Here is a 27943-nt window from a genome sequence, read left to right as displayed (position 1 = left end):
GTTTAAAATCATTTACACCAAGAGATCTTTGAAAGCCAAGAAACCGTAAATCTTTCTCATTCGTTTCGAAATTGTTTATCGATAGAATAAAATGATATGTCATTCTCCATCATCCTTTCTCCTTCTAAAAAAGCATCTAGTGCTCTTCGTTCATTTTTCCATGTTTTTTCTCATCCCATTCGAACACGAGGACAAATCGAATAATATATTTGTTCTGGTATAATAAACATTCGATTCTCGAGCGATATGCTTATTTATATAAGATGATTTGTGTGTTATACACGTATCTTTTTGGGAAGTAAATATTTTTATCATTTAATATAAATATTTCCCTAAATGAAAAAGAAAAGGATTTAAGGATAAATAAAGGATTGACAACATTCAATTAAAATGTTTGATTGCTTTCTAAATAAGCAATATATAAGATTTATTTACAAATTCGATACCATGTATATCCATATTTAGTTCTTCAAATTTCAGGTATCTCTTTCAAATATTCAATAAATAATAGTATCACGATTGTTACGGATTTAAAATAAATATCGCTTAAAGTTTCATTCATTTGCATACATACTAAATATGTATTTACAAGTTTAAGAAAATCTTACAAGTCTAAGATTGTCAGGCTCGTAAGCTGCCTTACGTGATTCCATGATTTCTTATAGATTAATCGTGTTCAAGAATGAAATCACAATTGTTCAAGTAAAAGAAACATCATATTTATATGATGTTAAATGATTCGTTCGTCGATTATCGAACGTATCGATAAATCCAGTCTATTTTATATTCGTGTATATAATTGAAGGAACGAATAATATTCGTAATGGGGGGGGGGGGGGGGAAGCAACGTAGATCGTGGATATCGTTGCTACTCTACAAATATGTTTAAAAATGCATAAACAAATGATAAATGTCAATCAATTTGATCGACATCACACAGCCGATATGTTTTTTAATTGAATATATAAAACTACGTGAAAAAACACTTTTGCATTATTAAGAAATACAAAATCTACGGGTTATAACGCTTTTTTTTTTGTTGTTGTTGTTGTAGCGATATAAAGAGTGTACGTATGTGCATGTACGTATATAAATATACTTTACACGCACGCACACCACATACACACGCACACGCACTCGCATTTGCAGAACATTCAATAATTTGTATAATTTATATACGTATATTATATATACAAAAAAATTGCACACGATCACGTTTTTTTACAAGTACGATACGTAAATAATTGACACGCTGCGATATATAAATGCTTGGTGAAAAAGAAACACGTTGGTGCTTTAACGAATTTAAATTCATTGATTAATATTTTCTTTTTCTCTTTTCTCTATCTTCGCAGTTTTGTTTCCTTGTTTCCTTTTCAATGCAATACTTTACATAATATTATACGTGACTCTCGAGAGGTACTTTAAACACTTTGGAAGCTAAACTAGTATCCGGTAAGGATTGTGGACGAGCATTAGTCACGTTAAAAACGACATTACTTGGGCCGCGAAAGCTAACTTCTATAAGAAAACTAGCATCGGTGAGGCCAATACGACCGGTACTTAAATCCGGTGAACTTGTTCTGAGTTGACTTTTCTTCGGTCTATATTCATTTTTAACCACTCTCTCAGCCTCGACTTGTAATTTATTATCCAACCAATGCACTTTATCAAAGTCCTTCGTACCACCTACAGTGTGCCTACGTTTGATCGACCGTTCAGGCATACCATTTTTTCGCTTTAATTTTGTTGCGCTATCTTTTCTAACAGATTGTCGCCTCTTGCTAATATTACATTCAGTTTTCTCAGTTTTTGTCAACGATTCTGACCGTTTTAATTTACTGTTCGGTGAATCAGATCTCTCCGAATGTTTGTTCAAACTTTCAGATCGCTTCAACTTGCCATTGGTCGGGGATGAGAGCCTCTCGACAGAATGTTTGTTCAAACTTTCGGATCTTTTCAACTTGGACGAAGTATTTTCCGATCTCTTATTCAAAGATTCCGATCTTTTTAATCGTGATCTCACTTCAAATTTTGTTAAACTTTCAAATTTTTCAAGCTTATTCGAATAATTTGAATCGACATCGCGCCGATTCAAATCTTTCGCATCATCAGCTACTTTGTCGCTTTGTGATAAATTTACCGACGCTTCTTTCTCAATTCTACGATATTCTTGCGCTTCGTTCGTATCCGGAGATGATTCATAAACCGTTTCCTTGCTAGATTCAATCTTTTTTCGCGCGATAGCGCTTCGATCGTTGTCCGGTATGGCGTCGTCGTCCAATCGATCGACGCTACTATTCTCCGTCACCGATGAATCCGTATCCTTTTCTGGAGCATCCTGCACGAATGAAACAAACAATAATACGAATGAATGAAACGATCAAGCTAAATTGATCGAATGCACGTGTCTACGCGACATGGATGAAAAAAAGGTTACGCTGTATTTCACTAATTTCAATAATTCGCTTCGACTTTGTTTGGATACTTGCATTTTTTTGTCGATCATATTGATGCTTATCAATACACATTTTATGGAGACTCGGATCTCGATAACTTTCAATCGAGAAAGAAGATTGAGGGATGGCCGTTTTATCCTGATCTTTCTCTTCTCGTAGTTCTCCTCCTCCTCCTCCTCCTCCTCCTCCTCCTCGTTGATTTCGCAAGTTTTGTGAATCTCGCTGTGTTATCACAGCATCCTCGTCGCTCAGGGACAAATTTTCCATCGTGGTTCCGCGAATCGTTTGATTCGACGAGTTTACCAGGGATCTCCATTTACGATCGAACGTAGTTGTCAAACTGGTCAAGAGATCACTACCTGTAATTAAATCAATTTGTTTTAATAGAAAGAACAGTTCGTCTTAACTTATTATTATGGTGCCTGTGTATTAATCGAAAGCGAATGACTCAACGAGAAACACACACAAAGCATCGAATAGTGATCGATCGTTCTCGAACTACTAAAATAAGGTTATGGTTGCGTTCGCGCAACAGAAAAACGAGCATCAATCATATAACGAGCTTGAATCGTTCGTTAGAAAGGCTTCGTTAGATGGATGAAAAAACAAATGGTGACTGCAATATTCTGACAATATTTCCATGTATTACACTGCTATTGTTGAACTGTTTATTGCAACAAGCCAAGTTGCAATATTCATTTAAACCCTTTACTTTTATTATATTCATTTGATAATCGATTCCTCTTCCATACCTATATATATTATATGGTACATTCAAATTCAACGAAACCACATAATAATCTTTAATCGATTGGCAAATCTCGATCGAAGCGAAGAGCAGACACAAAGGAAAAGATACGTAGAGAAAAACGCAGGATAAAAAACGCAGGGAAAAAAGAGAGGGCGACGAACGAAAAACGAAGACAAATGTAAAAAAAAAAAAAAAAAAAGATGAAAAATATAAAGAATACGAAATATGAAAATTATTTTAATCGTAGCCATTCTTCCTGCTCCACAAATACTTGAGGAGACGAGTAAGAAGATTTTAAATCTTTGAAAAAAAAATATATATATATATAACGTATAATAATTGATATAATTTTTTTTTTCCACCGCGTTACGTTACATATAATAATAAATGGAATATCTGAAATTTGAAAAAAAGGAAAGAACACGTGAAAAAAAAAAAGAGAGAAAATAAAAAGAGGGAAAATAAAAAGAGGGAAAATAAAAACGAAAGATCAAAAGAAAAAATATTCCTAAGACGAGTGATTTTGATCGATATGAAATAATTCAGCAGCGAAAGAGAGAAAAAAAAAAAAAAAAAAAAAAAGAAAACGGATACTTAGATAAATAGATAGGCAAATAGCAAACAAACAGGCACGCAAGTAAGCAGATAGATAAGGCAAATAGTAGACAGATAAATAAATGGAACAACAAGTGAACGGATATGTGGGTAAGCAGGCAGGCATTTTCCGCGTTAATCAGCCGATTAAATGACGGATACGTCGAATGAAAGAATCGAGTGAAAGTGAGAGAAACAGTAGATAAGATAATGAGGAAAAGAATGAAAGGTGAAAAGTGTCGTTGTTAACGTGCGTTGAGCGGAAATGAAGAGTGTAAAGCCATTCGTATAGCCAACCATAGTCGAGCAATTTGCGACTTTGACTTTATTCTCGTTGGCAAACGAAGTAATTTACCTCGAAGAAATCTGTTTAAAGTCTTGGAAGACAATCCGGCCCCTGAGCCCGAAGACACCCCTCGCGGTGGTGACTGCTCGACGGGCTCGATAGGCTCCGAGAATTCGGAGGGCTCCGAGGCCGGTACTCTCGAAGAGGATGCGATGGGTGTCGATGATCGTTGCACGACGTCGATGTCGTCTGCGTCTGACACTGACCCTGGTACTTGCATTCGCCCTGGCATCGACATTGGCATTGGTATCGACATCGGCATTGATATTGGCATTGACAGTGGTATTGACATCGGCATCGACATCGGCATTGGCGATGGGCCCGCTGTCTTCGAGGCGGGGCCAGAGGGGCTTGCGGTACCGTGTAGGTGAGATGATATGTACCACCAGAAACCGGGATTTGCCGTTTGCCTAAGAGTGTTCAACGCATTCGCATCGTCACTAATCGACACCCCATCGAGAAACATGTATTAAACAGCTTCTGGCAGTGACAAACGAGCAAACGATCCAACAAGTACAAGCGGATCTGCCTCTGCCCCTCTTCGATCTTTACACCTTCTCGGCTTCCTTTCATCCATATATCGATGATGTTATTTCACGTGCCACTACACCTTATTTATTTCCTCACGATTTCTACTCTTTATCGACATCCCCACTCTTTATTTAAACGAGACACGCGTTTTACGAACAACACCGTCCTTTCGGAATGCGAGAAAAGAAAGGTTAGAAAGGAAAGATGCGGGAAACGGTTAAAAAAAAAAGATATTTCACGTATATAAGATTATGAACATTCGGTTACAAATATTGTAATAACGTATCGTATGATGGATAATACACCGAGATTTTAGGTGAGATTGGTTTGAAGAACGAGCAGGAGGCAGTTTCAACGTCAAAAAACTAAACAAAGCGAGCGGTTAAGCACGCAAGCGTATACCGCTTGCAACGAAAATAATTGTGGTTATCCAATGAATAGCTTCGTTTTTCTTTTCACTTTTTATAATCTATACTCGTCGCCTTTATGGTAACATGCAAGTGCGAGGAAAAAAATTTTCTAACGAAAATAATCGAACAAATTATTTCAAAATAATCGAACCTATCGACAACAAAGAAGAAAGACAAAAAAGAAAGAGGGAGAGAGAAAAAAGGAAATACGATACGAAGTATGCACATTGAAACTTTTTTTGAATGATATGATTATCCAATGATTGATTGACCAATTTCAAGCTCGATTTTTCAAAGCTCGATAATTCACCAAGAATACATGAGATTAAACGCATGCACGAAATATAAAAAGAAGATCGCTTTGGATTTGGTATGATTTAGAATATTGTGAATAAACGAAATAGATAGAAGGGAATCACTCTCATAATAACGTGCTTAATACAAATGTGTAATGTAAAATGCAGTGTATTATCGTACGCTTCAAAAATGTTTTTGAATCACAATCGATTTCTCGGCGAAAATAACGGAAGAAGAACAACGATGATACAAAGAAACAAGAAAGGAACAAGAAAGGAAAGAAAAAAGAAAGAAAGAAAGAAAGAAAGAAAGAAAGAAGAAAAACCGATAAGATTAATTTAAACAAAATAATCATATGCGTCTATCGTGCAATGTCTATCGGACAGTTGCTTATTTTTAAGATTATCCAAAAAATAGTAAAAGACAAATAAAGAATACCTAGAAAGCTTTTTGTTAATGGTCAGAATCTTCTGAGTCCATTGTAGAAAACAAGATCCAGCTACACTCACCGAGAGCGTCAGAAGCAACGTTACGTAGAGAAAAATATAAAGAGAATAAATACGTACATAGGATGGGACTATAAGTTTCATGATAATTCTGTATCGAAACAGTCGTTGAAATTGAAATTGCATGTGTCGCATATTCCACATTTTTCGATAATTAACAATATATTCACCAATATCAATAAAAGACAAGTTTCGGTTCAAGTGTAGTTTCGAATCGGTTTCGAAAGAATAAAACAAGGATATTGATTCGACTGAGATATTAAAGAAAAATATAATTCTTGTATTTAATACTAACCATCGTCCGAGACATCGCTTGAAAGCGGTTTCCGTTGCTGATTGGTCGGCGAAAGTGACGATTGAGAAATTTCGTGCGTTTCGTGCAGAGAGTCTAAGCTACCGTAACGAATAGACGATAGCGTTGAACCTTCCAATATTTGCTACAAAATATTTAAAAAATTAGAAAATACGTTACGAATAAAAAACAAAAGGTATTTACGAATGATTCGAGGTATGTGAAAATCCGAATTAGTCGATTAAAAATTAAAACAATAGTTTTGAAATTCTCTTGAATTTCAATAATCTCGAATTACGAAAGCGAATTGATCACGAGACGATTTTCAATTTGCTTCGACAATTTCGGCTTTTCGCATGCCTTTACGAATCATGTTTCGTTTTTCGCTATAGCCACGATAAGACGTTAACAATAACGTGTAAACTTACTTCGGTGTCTGTTTTCAATTTTTTTATAGTACTATCAGAAATGTTATCTTGAGGTAAAATCGTAGTAGATTCGTTTGCGAGTAGCGATACCCGTCTAACGGATGTAGGTTGTTGTTGTACAGCTATCGAAAGATGTGGCACTCGACCGGTCGATCGAGAGCCGATATCGAGATAAGATTTATCGTTAAAATTGGAAAGTCTTGTCGCGGATGAAAGATAAGTAGTAGGTGTCGTTACAGTAGTGTCAACTATACTATCGAGCAAATCATCGTTTTCCATTTCACTTTTAGCCAATTGCCATTCCGTCTCGATTCTCCGCCTTTCTTCTTCTCTCCTTTCAGCTTCTCGTCTCTGTCGATTTTGATCTCTCTGCAACATTGCTTTTGTTTCCTGTTCGAATCTTCGTATACGTTCTTGAGTAGTTGCGCTCAAACCAGCGTATGTTCTTATCGTGATCTCGTCGTTGCTTTGCTTGGTATCATTCGAGGCACTAGAAAGTGTCGAACTTGCGTCGAAGCAGCTCAGGCCAGTCTCGCTAGAGAGTCGGGACGACTCCGAAGTCGACGAGACGGTCGAGCGATGAATCGGTGATTGCATCGATGGAACCGACTCTATTGCACGATTTAAATACTTATTTGACTTTTCGGAAGGAATGACATTATCGTGATTATTTAACATATCACGGTTGGTAATGGCGCAATCAGCTATTATATCGTCGGTGCTAGCATGTGCAATACCATCGAGCGTCGATGATCGGTCATCGGATCGATCAGTGGAACGATCGATGGAACGATTCGATTGATTTTGATTTTCGTGCATTAAAACGATTTCACTGACCGAACATTGCCTCTCGTTCAATGCCATACTTCGTCGATTTTGTAGATTTTCCGTATCTTGCTTCATCCTTGGCTTTATATGAAAACGAAAACAATTGTAACATTTAGCCAATGCATTATTACTTTAAACGAGATCGATTAAATATAAATTGTCTATACAATATCGTAATATAAATATATTATATCTCTCGAATCGAAACGAACCTTATCAATTTCGTGAGTTTCATTATCCGTCTCATCTTGACATTTTCTTCTTCTTTGTATTTTTCGATTAGCAGCGGATATGATGGATGACACGATGTCTTTGGCAGATGCCATTTCGCGTACTCCTATTTCATTTAAATCAAAAGGAAATTCAATTATTTCAATTTGAAATAATAATAATGGACAATATAACGAAAGTGAAATAACGAAACACGTTTACCTTCGACTTTTTGAATATTGTTCAACAAGAGATTATGATTATTACTGGAAGTTGTGGTCTCAATCTCACTAGTGTCTGCTGGAAGACTAAGATTAACGCTCAATCTACTCAAATCATCCAAATCATCGTCCGAAAAGAACCAATCAACCTGAAATAAGTTAATCATTTATTTAAACATTTCTTGTTTTCGCAAACAATCATTTTTATTTGAGCAAAGTGATTAAATTGCATCTATATACATTGTTTAATAAACTCTCGACGATCCGACATTGATGCGACATATCAGTAACCATAGTAACCATATTGTCCCGGGAACCACTTGCTCTAACCAAAGTAGGGCCGAATACAATAGCTAAATTCTTTGCTTCCATTTTATTAACCTCACTATGTTCAACTATTCTTTTCAAATGAAACATTAAATATTTAAGAGTTTCGAAATGATGTTCTGGAAGATCTCTGAGCAACTTTCTTATAGTTGTCATTCTCCTCTGGGGATCTTCGACTTTATCAGCATCGATAAACATGGGATACAATTCCGCAGTAAGCAACGAATCCGGCAGTTGCCGAAAAAAGGATTTAAGAAGAGAAGATATTACATTTACGTCGCTCCATCTAGGATCCTAAAAAAAAAAAAAAAAAACAGTAATAATGAAAAAAATAAATAATGGAATAAATTATACATTAAATAATAAATGCATAATACACATATATAATAATATATATAATACATTATTTTACCTGCAGATTAATATTTTCGAAACCTTTGTTCACGCTATCTGTTAAATGTGAAATAGCAGCGGTATTACCGGGTACTCTGTAAATGCCAACCACTTCAAGACCTCTCGCTTCGACAATACTGGTACACATTTCGACGATCAATGGTACATATTCCGAGAAAGATGACTGTGACCACGAATAAAAAAAAAAATTGTTTAATCATTTAAAACATACGAAAGTTTTCCTTGGAATAAAATTAAAAAAGTATATATAATTACCGGTGGACAGAGCTCGAGTGGTACTTTAAAAGTAGCACCCTCCGGTGGTAGTTGCGTGGTTGGTGATGAAGGAGATGCTGTTTGACCGTGCATTTTTCGTAATTGTTTTGCGACTCTACCTTTCCATGTCTTGGTTTTTGGAGAAACTAAATTATCGATCGTTTGACTCGGTTTTCGAGTCTTATTTATCGGCGATTGTCCGGTCGGTGATCTGTTCCTAAAGGAAGTTAATTTCTTGATACCTTTGTGTCCTGGAAGAGGACTTAAACGTTGACCAGCGCTACCACCACTAGCCGATACCGTCATCGCTACAGAATTCATTTGACACGGTGAAGAACTATTCGTAGGTCCTGGTGTTTGTGGGACAGCTTGTTGCTTCAAAGTGCTATTTTGAGCAATTTCCTAAATAAAAATTAAATGAAATTAAATTGTAATTATTAGTTAATGTTATAAATTTTTAAAAAATTTTTTAAAAATTGCAAGCTTAAACTCTTACAGATGGTTTTTCAGCGGCAGCATGCTCGTGTAACGCTCGTAACCAAAGTGCCATGGATGCTGCATCTTCGGTCTGTAGTAAAACTTCTGCGTTTGGATTGGCCAATCGTAACACGTGTTTACGTTTTGTATAATCCTCTGCGATATCAACAAGGGAACATCTTACGTCCACGCTTTGAGCTACATTTTCACCGTCGCAGGCCAACGAAGGACTCTTAAATACATTCGGAAATTATAAACGTGTAATAAAAATATAAGTCAATTAAATACATCATACATTAAAATGTATACGACATTTTAGAATACCTGATTTTGACGATCCTTGTAAAAGAAGAGAATAGGTCCACGAAGAATACCCCACAACTGTTTCCATGAACGATCGGAAGATCGCTGAAATTCGATAAATTGTACGAAATAATAATTTTAAACGTAAATGATCGAGAAACGTCATTATCACATGCAATTATACAATATTGATATTGAATATGAAATATAACTTTTTTTACCTTTCCATCCAGTACGGTAAATTTTACGTGCAAAGGTCCTTCTCGTTCCATTTGACCAACATCTTTTACGATATCGGTGACAGTTGGTTCCCGAGTGGTACAAACAGTATTGCCGCTGAAAAAGTCAAATATACTTTTTAGGAAAATTCTTTACTTAATAATTATTTTTTAATGAAAACGCGTTTCTAACTTTTTCTCTAAGCTAATCGATAGAGCGAAAGGAACGGACAACGCGTTTCGACTAATCAACGATTATTATTTTTTTTTTTTTCATTACCACTTCCAATTACCGAGCTTGCTACTTCGAAGCAACAATACACCTATCTACCTATGAATATAAAGAAAAATCTTTAAAACGAAAAAAATTAATTATAGGAAGGAATTAACACGCGGTTCTACAAACACGAACGATTAGTTATTAGTGATTACTGATGTTAAAAACGAAGCAGATAAATCGAGGGATGGAATTATTAATATGTTTCGATCAATTCAGAAACGTTGGAATGCGACGAGCATATGGTAAAAAACGAGATGAAAGGCAAAGAATTATTGGGAAAACAAAGAATGCATCTTTATGCTTTTCTCAACATGTACTATCCTCACCGATTAATATTTTTGTTTAAACTTGCAGATTGAGTCACTTCCTCGAAGATGCGACGAAGCGATGCTATATCGTTTGGAAGTAACGGTAGCCGCCATCTCTTATGAATGCTGAAAATATGGACGGAGGCAGAACTTGATGTATACTCGCGACTGATCTACTACGATAATACTATGACAGGCAAGTAGTAGTCCACACTCCAAACAGCATAGGAAAGTTACATATTCGTACGTGACAGAAAATGCGCAATATACCGTGGATAGACCTAAAAGCTTCGTTCTATCGCGACACTGATCTCGACACTGCTTACCTTCTAGAGGTATGAATAACAGGCTCGGAATCGCTTAATTCTAAATCACTGTCAACATGGATTCGTTCACCCCAAGTTGCTTTTAAGTAAGACACTCTTCTCGTGGCACGATCTTCGTCCGCTATAAAATATAAATATAATAATTATTTTAATAAAGAATTCATTCGATGAATATTATTCAATATTTTATATGCTTACCGATTTGCGTATTCTTTTGTCGCCTGAATACAACTTGGCTATTGTGCGTATCATTATCCGATGGTAACATACCTTCATAAGATACAAAGAATCTTTTAATTAATTAATAAATTAACGATATTCGCGATAATATAACATTTAAAATAGAACGATTTAATCGTATGGAAATTATAAAGGCAAAATAATAAAGCAGAGATAGATTGGATAGATTAACGTAGAAAAACTAACCATGTTCAGTTTTAATGATTTGAGTGTAACTATCTTGTTGTTGACTTCTAGATCCTTTTTTCTCGACAATTATCGCATTTTCGTCGCTACTTCTTGTTGTTGTATCCACATAAACGCTATCATCATTTCCATTTATATTACACTTTCGTTCACTGTCGTCCTGTCTTCGTGACCAATGATGCCTAGCAGTTTCTAACATGTTATTTGCACTCGTCGATTCCCATGATTCTGCGCTATTACTACGAATTCTTGATTGTACGTGTTCCCCATCTATCCTTGGATTCGATGTTTCTGAAAATGTTACAATTAAAATTGACAAAACATTAGAATATTTTTGAAATTGAATCGATAATTGTAATATTAGTATTATATGTTTCAACGCTGTAACATATTGAATTTAAAAGATATCATATCGTATATCCAGGTATAATAATAAGTGAATCTCGTGCAAGGTAACGGCACAACATTAAAATCTGTGCGATATACAAATAGAACAGCACAAAAAAAAAAAATAAAAGATGGATAGAATAAGTAAGTGTAAAAATAAAATTTGAGACAAAAGTGAGACCAAATGATCGATGAATTTAGGTTAGAAAGGGAAAAAGGAAAAGAGGGGAGATGTGCAGAAAGAGCAAGAGTGAGTGAAAGCGAGCGAGCGAGAGAGAGAGAGAGAGAGAGAGACCGCAACACAACAATTCATCTCTCTCTTCTACCTTCTAAAGTATTATAGTTGATCGGCGGTTCACAATGGATCTGTTTGCTGCCTATGGGAATTACTCTGTTTCCTTTTAATCCGCTACCTAAATATTCATAGTAGCACATTAAGAATGGAATAATAATAATAATAAAGATGCGTAATAAGAGAGATATATAATTAACCTATTATATGATAAAAAGGAAAAAGAAAAAAAAAAATATATAAATAGATAAGTGTTTAAGAAGAACTCACCACTGTCTAAAGATTTAGTTTCCCTTGTTGATACAGGTGGTAATCTCCTTGGTTCTTGAGCTTCGGCTTTCGATTCGAATTCTCTTTTTCGAACAGCAACATTTGGTACGCTACGTTTGTTCGACAATCTTGAAAGTTCACTTCGATAAAGATTGGTACGATCACCAGTCGGTTCATCGTCGTCGCTCAAAAGTCGTCCTGATTCGAATTGTTTGGCTCGTTTCGATACGATTTGAAGTCCTTGCGGAAGTACAGGGAATTTATCATTCATCTTTTTCTCAGGCCCAGGGGACGAAGGTAAAGAAGAAGCACCATTTCTCGCATCTATCGATTGTCGTTCACCGGAAAGTAAAGCACCCACGCTCGCTATATTTTCGTGTATTCTGGACAAAGTTCCGACAAAATTGCTCGATTTGCCTATATTTCGTTGTAACTGTTGCTGATGTTTATCAGATTCTTTTACAGAATCTCGATTATCGTCACAGCTGACGGACGGAGTACTTAAACGATCACACACAGGTGTTACAATTTGCTGATGTATATACTCCAGAGGATGAGTTGTGCTACAAGTTTCTTCGATTTGCTCATTTCGGGAAGTATATAAATAATCAATTTCTTCTGCCCCATCGTTGCCACTGCTCTTCATTCTTTGAACGTTCTGATTAGACGAGGATTTATCGGAGACAAGTTTTCCAGGTAAAGTTCTGTTACTATTTTGACCACTTTTCAATATCGACAATTGTTGGTCTTGCTTCGAATCGGTCGGTGGCCAAACTTGCTTCTGAAATTTTTGCGGTCTCGCGTAGAATTCTCTTGGAATAACAGTTCCGTTGTTATTGTTTCGTACAGGAGATTCCGATCTCTCTTCAGGTAGAAACCAGCCGATCGGTTGACTTGGCCGTCGTAAGAATTCTTCTTTCTGCTCGAAACTTTTTCGAAGCCTTGTCATAATAATTGAATCATCGATATTCGTATTTATTCCGCCAGTTGAGCTCGCCGTTCCATTATTCGTTCTGTGACCACTCAAATTTCCGTTTCTTCCATTTTCGTTCCTACTTTCATTCGCTTCGTTCCCGACTAGAGTAGAATTGGATTCGTAAGAAGAGGGTGGATCGTTGACGTGGATCGAAGAGGAATCCCTCCTGGAATCGATACCGAATCTCGCAGAACGTGGCTCGCAGGATCTAAGTGCATCCGTGCTAGGATAGCTTGCCGTTTCAAAATTATTGATCATCGAGCCGCTAGCACTACCTTCACTGGCACGCCGCGAACTGATTCTTTTTGAAGCAGGCCGATAAATAGGTACTTGCGGTTCCGCTCGGGATAAAGGAACTCGTGTCAAACTCGAATGTTGATGAGATTGTTGTTGTACTTGTTGCTTCTGTTGTTGTTGTTGTTGTTGCGATGATTCTTGTTGATAATGATGATGATGAGGAGGAGGAGGAGGGGGAGGGTGAGGATGATAGAGATGATGCTGATGATGATGATGATGATGATGATGATGAAGAGAACGATGATCGATACTCGTCCTTAACGATTCCCCGAATCGAACAGGTTCGTATATCGGATCTTTGATTCGATCGTAAATCTGATCGCTATTTGTTCTCGAATAGATAGATTCGGAACGCGTTCTGTCGAAATGATCGTTATATTTATCGTTATATTTCATATCGGATTGCATCGATCTATCATACGATTGCATCACGGTTAAATCCGATGTATCTTTTCCTAATTGTTGCGGCTGATTACGTAATTTCACTTTGTTGTCTTCCACCGACTCGTAACGACTAATTATCTCTTGAGAAGGTTTAGAACGATAAATCACATTTTTGGCCATTGATTGCGTTTTATCATTGCTTTCCGACGTTTGTTGAATTTCTTCGGAAAAATCTTGATCCCGGCTGGAAACGCCATCGTCGATCATCAATGGCCGGGCCAGTTCTTGATCCTGATGACATAACGGCGCGGGCATCGAACTTGGCGCTGAACAAACCCAAGACTGCCTCGTCCTTGGCGACAAACCAGGGATCATACTGACCGATCTACGTTGCCTGTGTCCACTTCTTTCCGGAGAACGTAACCGCGGCCGTTGATTCGTCTCAGGATTATGAGCCGTTTCGCCGAAATATCGTTGCAAAATATCGTCCTCCTTGGAAACCACGAGAAGTCGTAGCCAAGGCCCTGCCTGTTGAATACGTTGAACTACTTTCGCATATTGTTCACCGCGTGTCGGCCTTCCGTCAACAGAAACGACCCGATCTCCCGTACGTAAACCTGCCTCGGCTGCTGGAGAATTTTCGCGTACTTGTTTCACAAATATCGTATCCATCGGCTCCTCTATTTTCGTTCGTTCATGACCTGGTAGCATCTAATGGAAATCAATTTTTTTTCTTTTTGTCCAACAAAAGTATATCAAATTAATGAAATAAAATTCCTTGAAACGAATTTCTCCATACTCACGCAACAAGATTCTGGCGGATAAACGATAAAATGACGAAGAGTAAAGCCAAAACCATTTTCTCCACGCCGCAATAACAATGTTCTTGGACCTCGAGTTGGCGGCGAGTTATCTTGAATCGATGAATTATCTTTCGCTGCCGCTGGAACACCGGCAACGATCCCGACATTTGGTCCTGTTGAAAGTGCAGTCGACGCTGCAGGTGGAGACGAACCATGTTCTATCTAAAAGAAATTTTCTTCATTATTCTTTTCCAATTCTTATTTTCTATTTTTTTTTTTTTTTTTTTTTTTTTTAATATGATCAGGAAAAAAAAATGAAACATAATATCAAGGAGAAAGGAATATAATATCGCTAATATTAAATTTTTTGTAACAATTTGTAACAATTAGAGAAAGAAATAGCGAGAATACGAAGATTAGCGATGGATTTATATTTATAACAATTGCAACAAAACTACGAAAAATTCGAGAGAGAGAGAGAGAGAGAGAGAGAGAGAGAGAGATGCGAGAAAAAAAAAGAAAATAGAAATTTAAAAAAATAATACGTTCATAAATAGCAATGAATGAACTTAATTGAATGAATTTAAAATGCTAAAATATATGTATACATATATGTATTATTGAAAATGCTACGAATCGGTAAGTAAACGCATGGAATTAAAAATCTTCGTATTTAGCTTTCGAAAAGCACTCAGCGATCCAATCTTTTCAGTTTCTTCCCTTTCTACTACGTCTCGAAAATGCGTTTCCCAGATTCGTTCACTAAAATAAACCGAATCAAAGTTTGGCACGATCGTTTGGTTTTACGTACCGTGTGCGCCTGCCCAACCAACCCTTGAGAATTATTTCGGTCCTCAGCCATTGTGCTGTTTCCTGAAACATTGGAAATTAATATTACGAAAGTATCTTAAGAAGAAATAAGAATATAATAGCCACGAATTAATATTAAATCCGATTCGTTTAATATCTCGTATCTAATTTCGTATACACAATAAACGTAAAGCGAAAAATTTTATTTCACAAAATTTCTATTTACATATTTAAAATATTTAAAAAGTTAATATCGAATATGTTTCTCAATCTTACGTGTAATATACATTAAATTTATTATACGTGTATATATATATATATATATATACATACATGCATAGACATCGAACGGTTGAACAGCGAACCATTCCACTTTCTCTGTAACGCGACATACTTTCATGATATAATTTACTCTACTTTTTGTTTTAATTTGTCGTTTTAACATTTTTTAAGATATGAAAATAAAATATAATGCCTGCGTTAATTTACAGAATAAGCAATTTGCATTAAAAAGGGGAAAAAAATTGTTTATCTCGTGATCTTGATTATTCTATAAATAAAATATTTTTCGACCTAAATAGAAGGGTAAAACAATAAATCATAATATTACATCTGTTTTAAATACAATTGAATATATCCAATGCTTTTTGCTTCTATATATATAATATAAGGAATAGAATATTTATTTCATGGATAAGAATTTCTCTCTTCTAGCTTGCATATAAGTTTTTCGTATTTAAAAAATGTTATAAACATAATAGTTTCTTTAGTCATTGGAAGTGATAATTTTATATATCTAGATAATTAAAATATTTAAATATATACTAAAAAGTTATTCGTATTATATTTGTAATCGAAATATATATATATATATGAAATTCTTTGTTTTTTTTATTTTTCTTTTTAACTATTAAATTAACCTATGCTTTTTTTATTTCATATATTTTCTCATTAGCTATACGAACTAAACAACTATATTCAATTATATACGATTTGTGGGCAATTCATACTTTTCTTTTTATTCTTGAGTTAATCCCTGATCAAAATTAATTCAACGTGAAAATCACTTTGCTCATTTCCAAAAATATATTAACTAATTCATAACTGATAAACGAATCGCCCTTACTTAACATTGACGCTCACGATTATTATGATAAGCGTGCGATAGGAAATTAATGAGAATATAACTTGCTGTTTTTTCACAATTATGATTAATTATTTCGTTATAAAAATAAATATTTGATTTAATTATAAAAATTATATAAAGAAATAAATATATATATATATATATTCATATATCTATTCTCATACTTTTCTAAATTTTTTGACATAATAATTTTTTGACGTTTTTCTTTAAATTATGATTTGTAATTATAATATCGAGTATTTTTAAAACTCGATATATAACGTTTTAAAATCGTTCGTTTAAAAATGGCGATACATTTTTTAAAAATTTTTTAAGAACGAAATACACAATTGCAATAAATTCGATAAACAACTCAATAAACAAAAAATTTTAAATAATCCAATACGAAATTCAATACATGTCTCTATTGTACGTACACAAGTGTGTATTTGAAAAATCAAATTGGAGGGAAGTGGAAAAGTTGAACATATATTCTGTGCGTATACGTGCGTAGGAAGGAAAGGCGGAAGAATGAGATAGAAAGAGAGAGAAATGTAGTTAAACCTACAAATACACACCTTAAGTAGGAAGTGTCGCGCTTCCAGTGCTCGCAGCGCCCCTGCCGTTGCTCCCTCGTTTTTCCCGATACGGGAATAAATTAATTTGTGCTATGAAATTTCGTTCGTCCCTTCGATCTTTTCCTTCGCTCTTATAAAGTTTTTCCACACCGATTATATGCAGACGAATCAAAAAAAGAAACGCCAGGCAGTGTATACTTATTAGGATGCTCGCCATAAAAGATGTGTCGACAACCGACAAACTCCGTTTTTGTAGACATAATTATTCTTCTGATAAACGTCTTTTTTTAATTAAACCTTGATAAACACTGATGCGTTACCAAATGGACACATGACTTGTAAATTAACAAAAAACAATACATTTATATAGCAAAGCCATAGTTATAAATGGACATCAGCACTCCAACTTTCTATCAATTTGAAACACCAGTGACGATCTTTTTCCTCTAGCATGATGAAAATAAACAGCAGAACCTTTCAACAAACGCATCTCATGTCAATCGAATCGACGCTTTGATTCATGAATATACTATAGGTTAATTAAAAGAGTTTGTACAAACCATATCTTTTAATTTCATTTTTAACTCTTGCCAAATAGAGTAGATCTTATCACAACACTTTTAACATATTTAAAGAATCTTCACATGAGAGTGTTAACGTACTTAATACAATATGATATTACTTACACGGCACGACACAGAAATATGGCGACCTAAGAGAACCCAGCACACTGTCGACAGTGTCGAAAGTCCATGAAGATAGTCGTCATTAGAAATTGAGGGAAAATAACTTTTATTGAATATTTTTCATTGAGATATTTTAACACTGTTTGTAATAATTTAATTTTGAAATTTTGAATTCGTGAAAAAAAATATCACGAAACACTATTTTCATGCCCGCCATTAATCTTAACTGTCCTCCTCAACATTTAACATTTTCTTTCTTTTGTACTCCCTCTTCTTTCCACCGCGGGCCATCCTCACTTCCCCACCACGCTACACCACTGCATTCGCACTCTTTTTACTCTACCCTTCTCTCTATCGTGCAATTCTCGTCAAAGTCTTATTTTGCTAAAGTATACATTCGCGACATCTAGGTACACGTCGAATAGTTGATATGCTCGGAGACGAGGTACAGGCACAGACGACACGCATAATAGATCTAACATTCAATGCATTTTTTCGTCTTATGTATCGAAGGAGCGTTTGCTTACAGATTATTGTTGTTTTTAACATTATCGATTGAGCATAGCTTGCATAAGATTACAATTAATTGTAACGAAATGACGAAATTTTTGAAAGTTCGTCATGCAAATACACAAGACGAGAAACAAAATACACGTAACATTTTAATAATACTATTTTGAAATACCGATTTCAAAAAGATCAAAGATGTTTCTTACGCCATCTAACGTGTTACAATCTACATGCAGTATTAGTATTCCGAAATAGATACATCGTTCGAAACGGTCAAATGTCTTATTACAGATCAGATTTTATTATATTATTCGCCTTGTTTTGTATTGTGTTTATTTGTGCGTATTATTTTTAAAAATTTAAAAATACACGTATACAAACGAGAATAAATTATAATATAATGAGAATATTATAAATATTTTAGAATTTTTTTTTATTAAAATTAATTTAAATATAATATCGTCATAATTGTTTTCAATTATTGTTGTAACATATTAAATTTTGTACTATCAATTTTGAAACATTACTTCTATTATTACAATTATATAATACATAATAAATCAACGATAATAAACGATGATATATTTTTACATCTCACTTCCATCTACAACGATTCCACAGACACATATAAGCAAAAATATGGAAGACGAAATAAATAGTAATCATTAGTATAATGTCCATCCAAAAATTAGTTTCATTAAAATCGTAGCGATGCAAAATTTGAATTCCATCGGTAATGCAAGGTAATTCTGGATCAGTTTCTTCACAAGCTGAAAATATTAAAACATCGAATTTATTATTATTATTATTATTATTATTATCATCATATATACATACTTATTTTAACGATTTAATACGAAGATAATATTTACATATATTATGCACATCGTTCCATTGTAAAATTGTAAGTGCTTCGGTAGAGTGTAATAACCAAGATATATATTTTAGCCATTGGATGTATATTGGTAATGATCTAAAATACATTAAAATAATTTCATTTTGCGCGCGCGCGCGCACACACACATATATATACGTATATATACAATTTTCATTTTCATTTTGCTTTTTTTACTTTTTCTAGCTATTTGATGACGATACGTTTTGATATAAGCTGTAATAAAATATCCTACCCTAGTTTGAGAAATGGACCCATAGTAATCATGAGAATATAATCGAACGGTATCAAGTAAGCCATTGCCAACGGTACACTTTCAAATGCTGTTGAAAAAAAACATCCTGAAATTATATATATATATATATATATATATATATATATATATATATATATATTTACATTAATAATTAATTTTGTTTATATTCAATTTATTTATTATTCATTCTTTCAATCGTATATAAAATTGTATGAAATAAAATTTTACCACACGCAGTCGATACATTTATGGTGAGTAGAAGAACAAGTAACGTAAATCCAAAAGTTTCGATATTATTTCGCAATCCAGCTAACCAATATAGAATCGCAGTAAACAATAGCGGCTCTATTATTAAACCAGGTATCTGTAATACATTCATTTTTTAAATTGTTTCTTGGTATAAAAAAAAAAAAAAAGAACCGAGAATCATATATCGTATAACAATCGAAATAATTTACATGATAATGAACATTTTTTTTTACTTACCAAAGAAAATATACGTGCAATATAATAGAGATAAATCGGATACATTCCAGCCCGGTATTCTCTTCGAAGGAGTGGTAATTCCTGCGGTATCAAGGCTAATGTAGCATACATTGGAAAAAATGCGTTTTCAGATACCAGTATAAAAATAACACCTTGTGCAGCTTGGATCCCGAGTTGATCAAAATTTACAGCACCCATAAAACACAAACCACCGATCGTTGCCACACTCTGCCACATTATTTTATTATGCTATACTTGCGCTCTTAATTATTCAAAATGCAAAAATGTTTTATTCGTATACGTAATGCAAATCATCGAATAACTCACCACTTTTTGAAATATTCTAATTATTTGTACCGATGGATCTCTCAAAACTTGTAAGAAATGACGATAAATTAACCAGAAGAGTCGTGAACAATATCGTCTCTTTTTCTTCCTGTATGAGCTAGTTTTGATCTATACATATATTAAAAACAATATCGAATACACGATACAATATCGCTTAAAATTAAAGGTTAAACTTCACTTCGAATTATTTTGTGTGATAAATTTAAAATCAAAAAATAATTCGTTCGAATGGAACAATAAAGAATACGAAAAAACAAAAGCAAACAATAAATATTTATTTTTCTTTTTTCATATTAGACATACCATGAACACGAAAAAATAAATTAGATACTCACAGTCGAAGAGGATATTGAACCCTGTTTCTCTAAGATACGATCGATTTCGTTGGAAGCTTTACTGTTTAAAAAAATATCGCATATCTTGTGAGCTACTTGTTCACCATCTTTATTTTTCGACCCCGTGGCTACAATCGTTATCAGGAAATCAGCAGGATTATATTTTCGCGGACATTCGTAGCCCTGACTAGAGAATGAATCAGAGTTGGATGGAAAAAAGAAAACGTATAATTTTTTTATCGGGAATCTTACCTTGCAAAAAATTCTACCGCTTGATCGATTCGACCTGAAAATGCAACTCGGCCTTCGGCTATCAATATTATTCGATCGAAGGAACTGAATATATCAGAACTTGGTTGATGTATGGTGCATAACACTGTTCGTCCTTTTGCTGCGAATGATTTCAACTGGGAAATTACACAATTTGCCGAGTGAGAATCTTGCCCGGTTGTCGGTTCATCCAAGAACAATATCTTTGGATCTGTCAATAACTGAGAAAAATGAGTAAGTAAATAAACTAGAAAGAAATTGTTATAATACGTTTAAAAGGAAGAAAAAAAAAAAGTAAAATATTATAAAAAAGAATATATCGTACTTCCGTAGCAAAGGACAACCTCTTTTTTTCACCGCCAGATAATACTTTGTCGTCAATGCTATTACCAATTCGTACATCACGTCTACTCGTTAAGCCAACATCTTTTAATAAATGGTCAATTTTTTTTTCAATATCCAATACTCGTAAATTTCCGTCAAGTTTCATTCGAGCCTGTATCAAAAAGTAAAACACAAAAGCAAAAAATTGAGATAAAAATCATCAAAAGCGTGCGAATGTGAACGATCTCAATCTCTTACCATAAACCAAAGATGTTCGATCACTGTCATTGTCGCGACAAATATATCCTCTTGATGCATGTAACCACTATTCTGCATCATATAAGAGGAATCTATCGTCATTCCATTTGCTCGTATATCACCGTGAATTAAATGTTCGGCTGCATATAAAATCGAAAAATAACCTTATTATTAAAAAATTAGCCTAATATTAGATTGAAAGCAAAAAAAAAAAAAAAAAAAGAAATAAATAAAAGGGAAAAAATACTCACATCCCGTGCGAAAAGCCAGAGCCGCTATCAATGAACTTTTACCAGATCCACTGAATTAAAAAAAAAAAAAAAAGGAAGAAATAAAAATTTCAATTATTTATATATAAAAATCTTTTCAATAAATAATCTTACCTTGCACCAATTATTGCTGTTAGATTTCCCGGTTCTGCTGCACCCCGTACTGAAATCGAACAACAAAATTTAACGAACTTGTTCGTTCGATTGTCGAACGAAAGTTAACGAAATATTACACACCGTTATCGATTAATCGTTTGCGCACATTTTTTCGACCACGATCCATCGCATATACAGAAAGATCTTTCCATGTAAGCGTCACACTTTCCGTATCATCTTCCGTACGATAATTATGTTTTTTACGAAACCATTTACCTTCTTTTAAAACGTACATCGTAATTAAAAAGATTTTGTTTTATTTATTTCTATTCCGAAGTGATCGCAAACGAGCAAGCAACCCGATTGAACCAAGTTATACCACAAATGAGATTGTCGCTGAACCCGCCGTGATACGCGATACCTCTTACGCGTTCCCACTCGATCTATACCTAGGAAGTATACCGTTTCTCTCTATTTCTTTGGTTGAATAAAATCTTGGAATGTATATATATTATGTATGTATAATTTATATATCTCAATATATCAGTCTGATCGTTCGATGGTAAACGTATACTTTTAAATTTCTCACAATCTTATTACAATATATATAAAACTTACTTTAATAATAAGAGGAAAAATACGAGTGAAAAGGATTCCAAGTAAATTTAAAATATGCAATGCAAATTTCAAAAGGGATCACGTTTAATTTCAATTAAAAAATCAAAATATAAATATAATCAAAATTTATATATTTTAATTTAGGTATTATTAATTTGGTATACAATATAATATACGCACGTATGCATTGCAAAACAAATGATTCAAAATTGAAATTTCGTCTAACGAAAAATGAAATGAAAATTAGACTGTATATATCGTTTAATATTGTACCGTAAGTAAATAAGTAGGAGATGAAAGAAGACTTGAAGTATTATAGTAATCGAAGATGGAAACCTTATACCTGTTTTGTACACGTAAGAATTCCTCATACGCATATTTATATGTGTATACATATACTATATTTCTTCGTGTATTTTTTAAAAAACTATTTAAAAGATTTTCATATAATATTTTGACAAGAATCTTTTTACTATGTTCTATCGCAATATTTGTCTAATAATAAAAAATAAAAAAAGATGAAACGTTTTAAGAAATAAGCTATTAATTTAAATTTTTATATCAAATTGATTTAATTCAAAATAATAATAATAATTTGTCCTTCAAATTTTGAGAATTTGAATTATTTATATTTAAAGGAAGACGTACAACAACACGTTCTTTAATTTTATTATCGAACAAATATATGTATTTTATTATATCTCTATGTTATTAATGTTTCGTTACTATTTCTTAAACACACATACTTGTACAGTTGTATACTTGTACAGTATGAATAACAACCGGTTTTATAACGATATTTGAACCTTCGTATAGAAGGGTGGTCAACAGAGCAGCGTACTTGTTCTTTATCGCTTATCATCAAGAAAAATTAGAAGAAAATAATACACATTCAATAGTACATTCGAATATTCATGAGTTCAATATCGTTTATCTTTTCTCTATCCTTATTTTTTTTTCTTCCTTTATTTTTTATTTTTCTTTTTACAAACAATATCAACGATCATGATACATGTATAAATATACGAAAAAAAGCTCAAACATGTTTTTTTTATAATCTTTTATTGATTCAAATGATATATAAAAAATGTTAATACAATAATTCTTTTCCAATGTATATTTATTTTAGAAATGAGTTGAAAAAATGAAAAATTTTGCAAAATGGAAAAATATAATTTGTTCAAAAATTGTGTAAAATAAATTCCACGTGGATTCTGATAGGGTAACAGAAATTAGGAAAATATTTATTCGTTTCGTGTGTCGTAAAACGAAAGAACAAATATAAAATATTTACGATAAATTATGAAGAAAAGCAAAAGTTATCCGGCAAAAAATTTGTGCGCGGATTTTGACAAGACAAAAATGACAGCGGTTATTAAATTTTTTGACGTAACTTTTAATCTATCTTTCTTTTTCTATCTTTGTTTGTAATTGCCCCAAGTTTTTAATAGTAGGGCCAGAAATGCCAAAAAACGAAATGCGATAATTAAGGAAAAAAGACATACGATATCCATCCAAAAATGTTCCTAAAATCGAAAACGATAAAGTAAGAGGATAAATAAAAATTATATATAATATGTAGAAAAAAAATATATACGTGCGTGCACTCAAAAGAAAATAATTAAAGAAATCGAACATTATATTCGAAGCGAAATATAATCTCTCTTGCGGCATCGAAACGGATATAATATCATAAATATGTATGCATGTATTATAATATCGCGAACCTGTTTAAAATTGAACGTTTGCAAAACCATTCGACCAGATTTAGGACAAGTTGCATTGCTTCTTGTACACTCTATAGATTCCACTTCGGACCATTGATTGATAAGAAGAGCTTCGTTTCCATACCGAAACCAAGATAAATAAGAGAACCATTCAAAATAGAATGGAACGGATCTGTAAGATATTACGTATAAATTATACATATATAAGTAAGTGTTCCGCATCTATATAAATAATTAATATTAAATATATCCCATTGTAATTATATTTACGCTGTATTTAAGAAAAATCCACCAAAAAGCAAAAACGGTATTATCACTGGTGGTCCGATGGATAACGCCATAGATAAATTGTTGCTAATGCAGGATATTAAATAGCCTAAAAAAAATATATATTTTTCTGTTATATAAGTATTAGATAAATTAGATAAGTATGATAAAATTGTACATACATGTATTACAAATAACGTACCGAAAGATGTCGAAACGTTAGCAACGAGAGCAACAATACCAGCGGTAATGAAAAAATGATCGATTCCCGGATACAATCCAATCATGGGATAAGCAATAATAGTGAAGAGAAGCGGTACTGCTATAAAAATAGGCGCTTCTGCGAGCGTTTTACATAGAAAATATACATCTGTACGGTACATGCCGTTTCGATGTTCCCTTAAAAATATCGGTAGTTCTGCGCAAAAAACCTACACAGTATAAATGAAATATACACACGTATATATATAAACATACATACATATAAATGGCATAACTTTGCGCTTTATTTTTTATATAATTTTTATATAAGCAAATAAAATTTTACATTGATTACTGCAAAAACGTTCTGGAAAGTCATATTGGTGAGAAATATAAATAAAGCACCATTGATATTCATTACTCCATCTTGATCTAATCGTTGATTGAAATAAACGATTCCCACCAATAAAGATACCATCTACAACAAACGATAAATATATATACATATATATATACATATATGTATATATATTTAGAATATAATTTATAGCGACGATATATATTTTTAATCAATGTCTTTTTATTTTTTTTTTAACAATAATACCTACAACAGTCTGTAACAGACGAACTTTAATGAGGATAGGTTCTTTGATAACCGATAACCAGGAACGCCATAAAACTGCACGAAATTGTTCGCACCAACTTGCTTTATACAACGATCGATTTTTCGAATATTTCGAATCTCGCATCGAATCATCGAACTCATTGTTTATTGCCTCCGCTTCTAATGCAATTTTAATACCGTGTTCACTTTTTTGAAAGGCGTCGCATACAGTGTTTATCGCATGACGACAAGACGTTTCTTGTCCAGGCACAATCGCCAACATTTGAACAAAATAATCCGCCGGATTATAATTACTAGGACAAGCGGCGCCAAGTCTGTAAACATCAAATACTTTTATTACTTAATTAAACTGTGTAACGAGAAGAAAAAACTGTGTATGGAAAAAAAAAAATAAGAAAGCGAGATATGGAAACGAGGTGTGTAAAGCATGCGTTCGCGACAATGTTTCTAATAAGTATTATTATTTATCGTGTTACTAGATAACACGATACTTACGTTTCGAAAAAAGTGCAAGCTTGCGATGTCGTACCCATGAAAGCTACTCTTCCCTCGGCCATTAACAAAATTCTATCGAACAGAGCGAATAATTCCGAGGAAGGTTGGTGCAATGTAGCGACGATCGTTTTACCACGTGCTACAAAATTACGGTTCAATTTCTTATATTTGTATACATCGATCCAATTTATTCGATCGAACTTGACTGTTATTTACCGGCTAAAGCCTTCAATACTGAAACTACTTGATGCGCCATAAAAGAATCGAGGCCCGATGTAGGTTCGTCACAAAACATCAACGGTGGATCGGTAAGAACTTCTGACGCGAATGACAACCTTTTCATTTCGCCTCCGGAAAGGCCTTTGATCCTTCCCGGTTGACCAATTACCGTATTTTTACATTTGGTTAATGCAAGCTATGAATTATAAAAATTATATAAACGATTTATAATTACAAATCTAGATATTTATTATAGATGTACCTCGTTAATTACTTGATGGACTCGATCGAATCTTTGCTCCATAGGTATTTTTCGATCCATACGAACCATAGCTTGAAACAAAAGATGTTCCTTAACGGTTAAAGTGCCAACGAATAAATCATCTTGTTGCACATACGCGGTTCTCGATGTAAGTATCGTAGAAGATACTCTTCGCCCGTTTGCAGCCATTACACCTGATGCAATTACTCCACAACCCGATCGAAATGTCAAAGCGTTTAATAATGTTGTTTTACCAGCTCCCGATGATCCCATAATTATCAACAATTCACCTGGATATGCGACGCCGCATACTGTAATCAAATTTTACACCAACATAGAGATAAGATGTTTAGACAATCGTTTCAATCCTCTTTCCAACTGTTCAATTCTCAATTAATTCTACGCGATAAATCTTTGTCGAAATATTTTCTTCTAATCTTATTCCTTATTCTTTCCGATTCCGACAAAGAATTCGTTCTTACCATCTTTCAATAAGTGTCTTCGTTCGATAGGTTTTCTTCTTTTCAAAAAAATTTCCCATGGTTTTTCGTTTACTTTAGCGGCATATACGTTTAAATCGCTCCATGTATATGTAATTGATTCGTTTTCGGTATTTCCTGTGGAATGCTGTCCCAATGTCGTATTCTTCGATGTTATCCCTGTTCTCGAAGAATGTAAGATCGGCTTTAATTTGAACGACGATATCTTCGAATTCGAAACTGCGATTCTTTCATTTCCCTCCTAAAAAATCATTAAACAAAAGCATAGAAGAGAAGCGAATGTAAAATGTAAAAAAAAAAAAAAAAAAAAAAAAAAGATAAAATTCTTTTTGAAGAAAGAAGAAAAAAAAATTATAAAAAATAATTAACTTATTTCGTTTTATCAGATATATATTTTGTATGATTTTTATGTTTTTCGTTTATATTTTCAGAAACAACATTTTATAAAAAATAAATTCGAAATAATGAAAATAATCTTGGGAAAACCGTAAAACATCGAGGAAGCCATATGATATCATAATCTTCTTCGTTCAAGCATTGAACGAGGCCAAAAGTATAATACTATACATTCAGAATAATTCTACCGAGTAATATCAATTCGCAATTTTGCGAAATTTGAAATAAATTCGTAATAAATAATATAGGAATTTAATTAAATCGTTTAATTACTTACCAATGAAATCGCATCGTATAAGATCGTTTGCGGTTTATTCCGAGAAGTAGTTAAACCTTTCGATGATATCAAAGGTTCAGTTTCTTCTGTTGCAGTCATATTTCTCGGACTCAATTTCTTATCAATTTCATCTATAATTTTCCTTCGAATTATCCTGCGAAACGTAAGTATCACCGAACATAGATATATTAATAAAACTCCGATCAATCTTATTTAAGAGACACTCATACCGAACCGGTTTTCGATAAACAAAAATTATTATTCAACACAATGTATAAAATACGATAATAATTCCATATAATTTTTTTCTTTGAAATCAAGCTCCTTTGGAACGGATGTGCAATTTATTTATACGAATGTTGATAAATCCAATATAAAAACTTCAAAAAAATGAAAGAAGAAATATTCTTCAAACGGATCGCGCACATATAAATGTTTCCCTATGTTCTACGCTATTGCGTATAACACTTAATGAGAATTGAAAACAATACGA

At 33.5% G+C, this 27943-nt stretch overlaps 3 protein-coding genes and 1 long non-coding RNA gene across 19 annotated transcripts; 1 reads left to right on the top strand and 3 right to left on the bottom strand.

The window, feature by feature from the left end:
• Window positions 1–385: 385 nt before the first annotated feature.
• On the bottom strand, window positions 386–18191 carry RhoGAP19D (Rho GTPase activating protein at 19D). Of its 10 annotated transcripts, none has more exons than XM_086905236.1 (24): window positions 17817–18191; window positions 17131–17604; window positions 15428–15489; window positions 14617–14838; window positions 12157–14524; window positions 11921–12007; window positions 11208–11498; window positions 10980–11051; window positions 10782–10902; window positions 10474–10581; window positions 9871–9985; window positions 9671–9754; window positions 9366–9578; window positions 8870–9271; window positions 8613–8777; window positions 8114–8494; window positions 7875–8022; window positions 7655–7779; window positions 6615–7523; window positions 6190–6331; window positions 5827–5887; window positions 4160–4560; window positions 2493–2818; window positions 386–2341 (listed from the first exon to the last, which is right to left on the bottom strand). In XM_086905236.1, the coding sequence occupies exons 3-24, from the start codon at window positions 15476–15478 to the stop codon at window positions 1400–1402; spliced, it is 7734 nt and encodes a 2577-aa protein (XP_086761362.1). In that variant the 5' UTR covers window positions 15479–15489; window positions 17131–17604; window positions 17817–18191; the 3' UTR covers window positions 386–1399. The 10 variants fall into 10 exon arrangements, 9 of the variants coding, with proteins under 9 accessions (XP_086761362.1, XP_086761360.1, XP_086761366.1 ...); XM_086905234.1 differs by having other exon boundaries at window positions 17691–18076; XM_086905240.1 differs by having other exon boundaries at window positions 14617–14834; window positions 17691–18070.
• A 551-nt stretch (window positions 18192–18742) lies between these two features.
• LOC147657973 (protein scarlet-like) lies at window positions 18743–23173 on the bottom strand. Of its 5 annotated transcripts, none has more exons than XM_086905249.1 (13): window positions 22005–23173; window positions 21882–21930; window positions 21750–21799; window positions 21499–21638; window positions 21242–21412; window positions 20899–21137; window positions 20647–20833; window positions 20291–20419; window positions 19964–20212; window positions 19706–19841; window positions 19457–19562; window positions 19199–19299; window positions 18743–19096 (listed from the first exon to the last, which is right to left on the bottom strand). In XM_086905249.1, the coding sequence occupies exons 1-13, from the start codon at window positions 22156–22158 to the stop codon at window positions 18921–18923; spliced, it is 1887 nt and encodes a 628-aa protein (XP_086761375.1). In that variant the 5' UTR covers window positions 22159–23173; the 3' UTR covers window positions 18743–18920. The 5 variants fall into 5 exon arrangements, with proteins under 5 accessions (XP_086761375.1, XP_086761376.1, XP_086761377.1 ...); XM_086905250.1 differs by having other exon boundaries at window positions 19457–19544; XM_086905251.1 differs by having other exon boundaries at window positions 19964–20191.
• A 700-nt stretch (window positions 23174–23873) lies between these two features.
• Window positions 23874–27885, bottom strand: LOC100865348 (protein white). 3 transcript variants are annotated; one of them, XM_086905248.1, is made up of 12 exons: window positions 27681–27885; window positions 27451–27604; window positions 26760–27018; window positions 26278–26588; window positions 26013–26211; window positions 25797–25935; window positions 25285–25615; window positions 25023–25154; window positions 24678–24906; window positions 24479–24584; window positions 24209–24380; window positions 23874–24007 (listed from the first exon to the last, which is right to left on the bottom strand). In XM_086905248.1, exons 2-12 carry the CDS (start codon window positions 27547–27549, stop codon window positions 23897–23899), a joined length of 2088 nt encoding a protein of 695 aa, XP_086761374.1. In that variant the 5' UTR covers window positions 27550–27604; window positions 27681–27885; the 3' UTR covers window positions 23874–23896. The 3 variants fall into 3 exon arrangements, 2 of the variants coding, with proteins under 2 accessions (XP_086761374.1, XP_031772091.2); XR_015291328.1 differs by having other exon boundaries at window positions 24658–24906; window positions 27451–27885; XM_031916231.2 differs by having other exon boundaries at window positions 27451–27885.
• LOC147657972 (uncharacterized) lies at window positions 25602–27429 on the top strand. Its single transcript, XR_015291329.1, has 2 exons — window positions 25602–25717; window positions 27209–27429. It is a non-coding gene; the product is annotated as an uncharacterized LOC147657972 (long non-coding RNA).
• Window positions 27886–27943: the final 58 nt, after the last annotated feature.

Source organism: Apis florea, unplaced genomic scaffold (genome assembly GCF_048593485.1).
Source record: "Apis florea isolate Af1SG1 unplaced genomic scaffold, ASM4859348v1 contig_2411_pilon, whole genome shotgun sequence".
NCBI lineage: Eukaryota > Metazoa > Arthropoda > Insecta > Hymenoptera > Apidae > Apis > Apis florea.
This window is presented reverse-complemented; position numbering and strand designations above follow the sequence as displayed.

Coding starts and splice junctions, on each gene's coding strand:
- RhoGAP19D (XM_086905236.1), bottom strand. CDS start 15,478: ATGGCTGAGGACCGAAATAATTCTCAAGGGTTGGTTGGGCAGGCGCAC. Junction 11,052..11,207: donor AATCATTAAAACTGAACATG/GTTAGTTTTTCT, acceptor TATCTTATGAAG/GTATGTTACCATCGGATAAT. Junction 8,495..8,612: donor TCGAAAATATTAATCTGCAG/GTAAAATAATGT, acceptor TTTTTTTTTTAG/GATCCTAGATGGAGCGACGT.
- LOC147657973 (XM_086905249.1), bottom strand. CDS start 22,158: ATGTACGTTTTAAAAGAAGGTAAATGGTTTCGTAAAAAACATAATTAT. Junction 19,300..19,456: donor GGTCCATTTCTCAAACTAGG/GTAGGATATTTT, acceptor AATGTATTTTAG/ATCATTACCAATATACATCC. Junction 19,097..19,198: donor GAACGATGTGCATAATATAT/GTAAATATTATC, acceptor TAATATTTTCAG/CTTGTGAAGAAACTGATCCA.
- LOC100865348 (XM_031916231.2), bottom strand. CDS start 27,549: ATGACTGCAACAGAAGAAACTGAACCTTTGATATCATCGAAAGGTTTA. Junction 26,212..26,277: donor TCCATCAAGTAATTAACGAG/GTACATCTATAA, acceptor TATAATTCATAG/CTTGCATTAACCAAATGTAA. Junction 24,381..24,478: donor GGATTTTTCTTAAATACAGC/GTAAATATAATT, acceptor AATATCTTACAG/ATCCGTTCCATTCTATTTTG.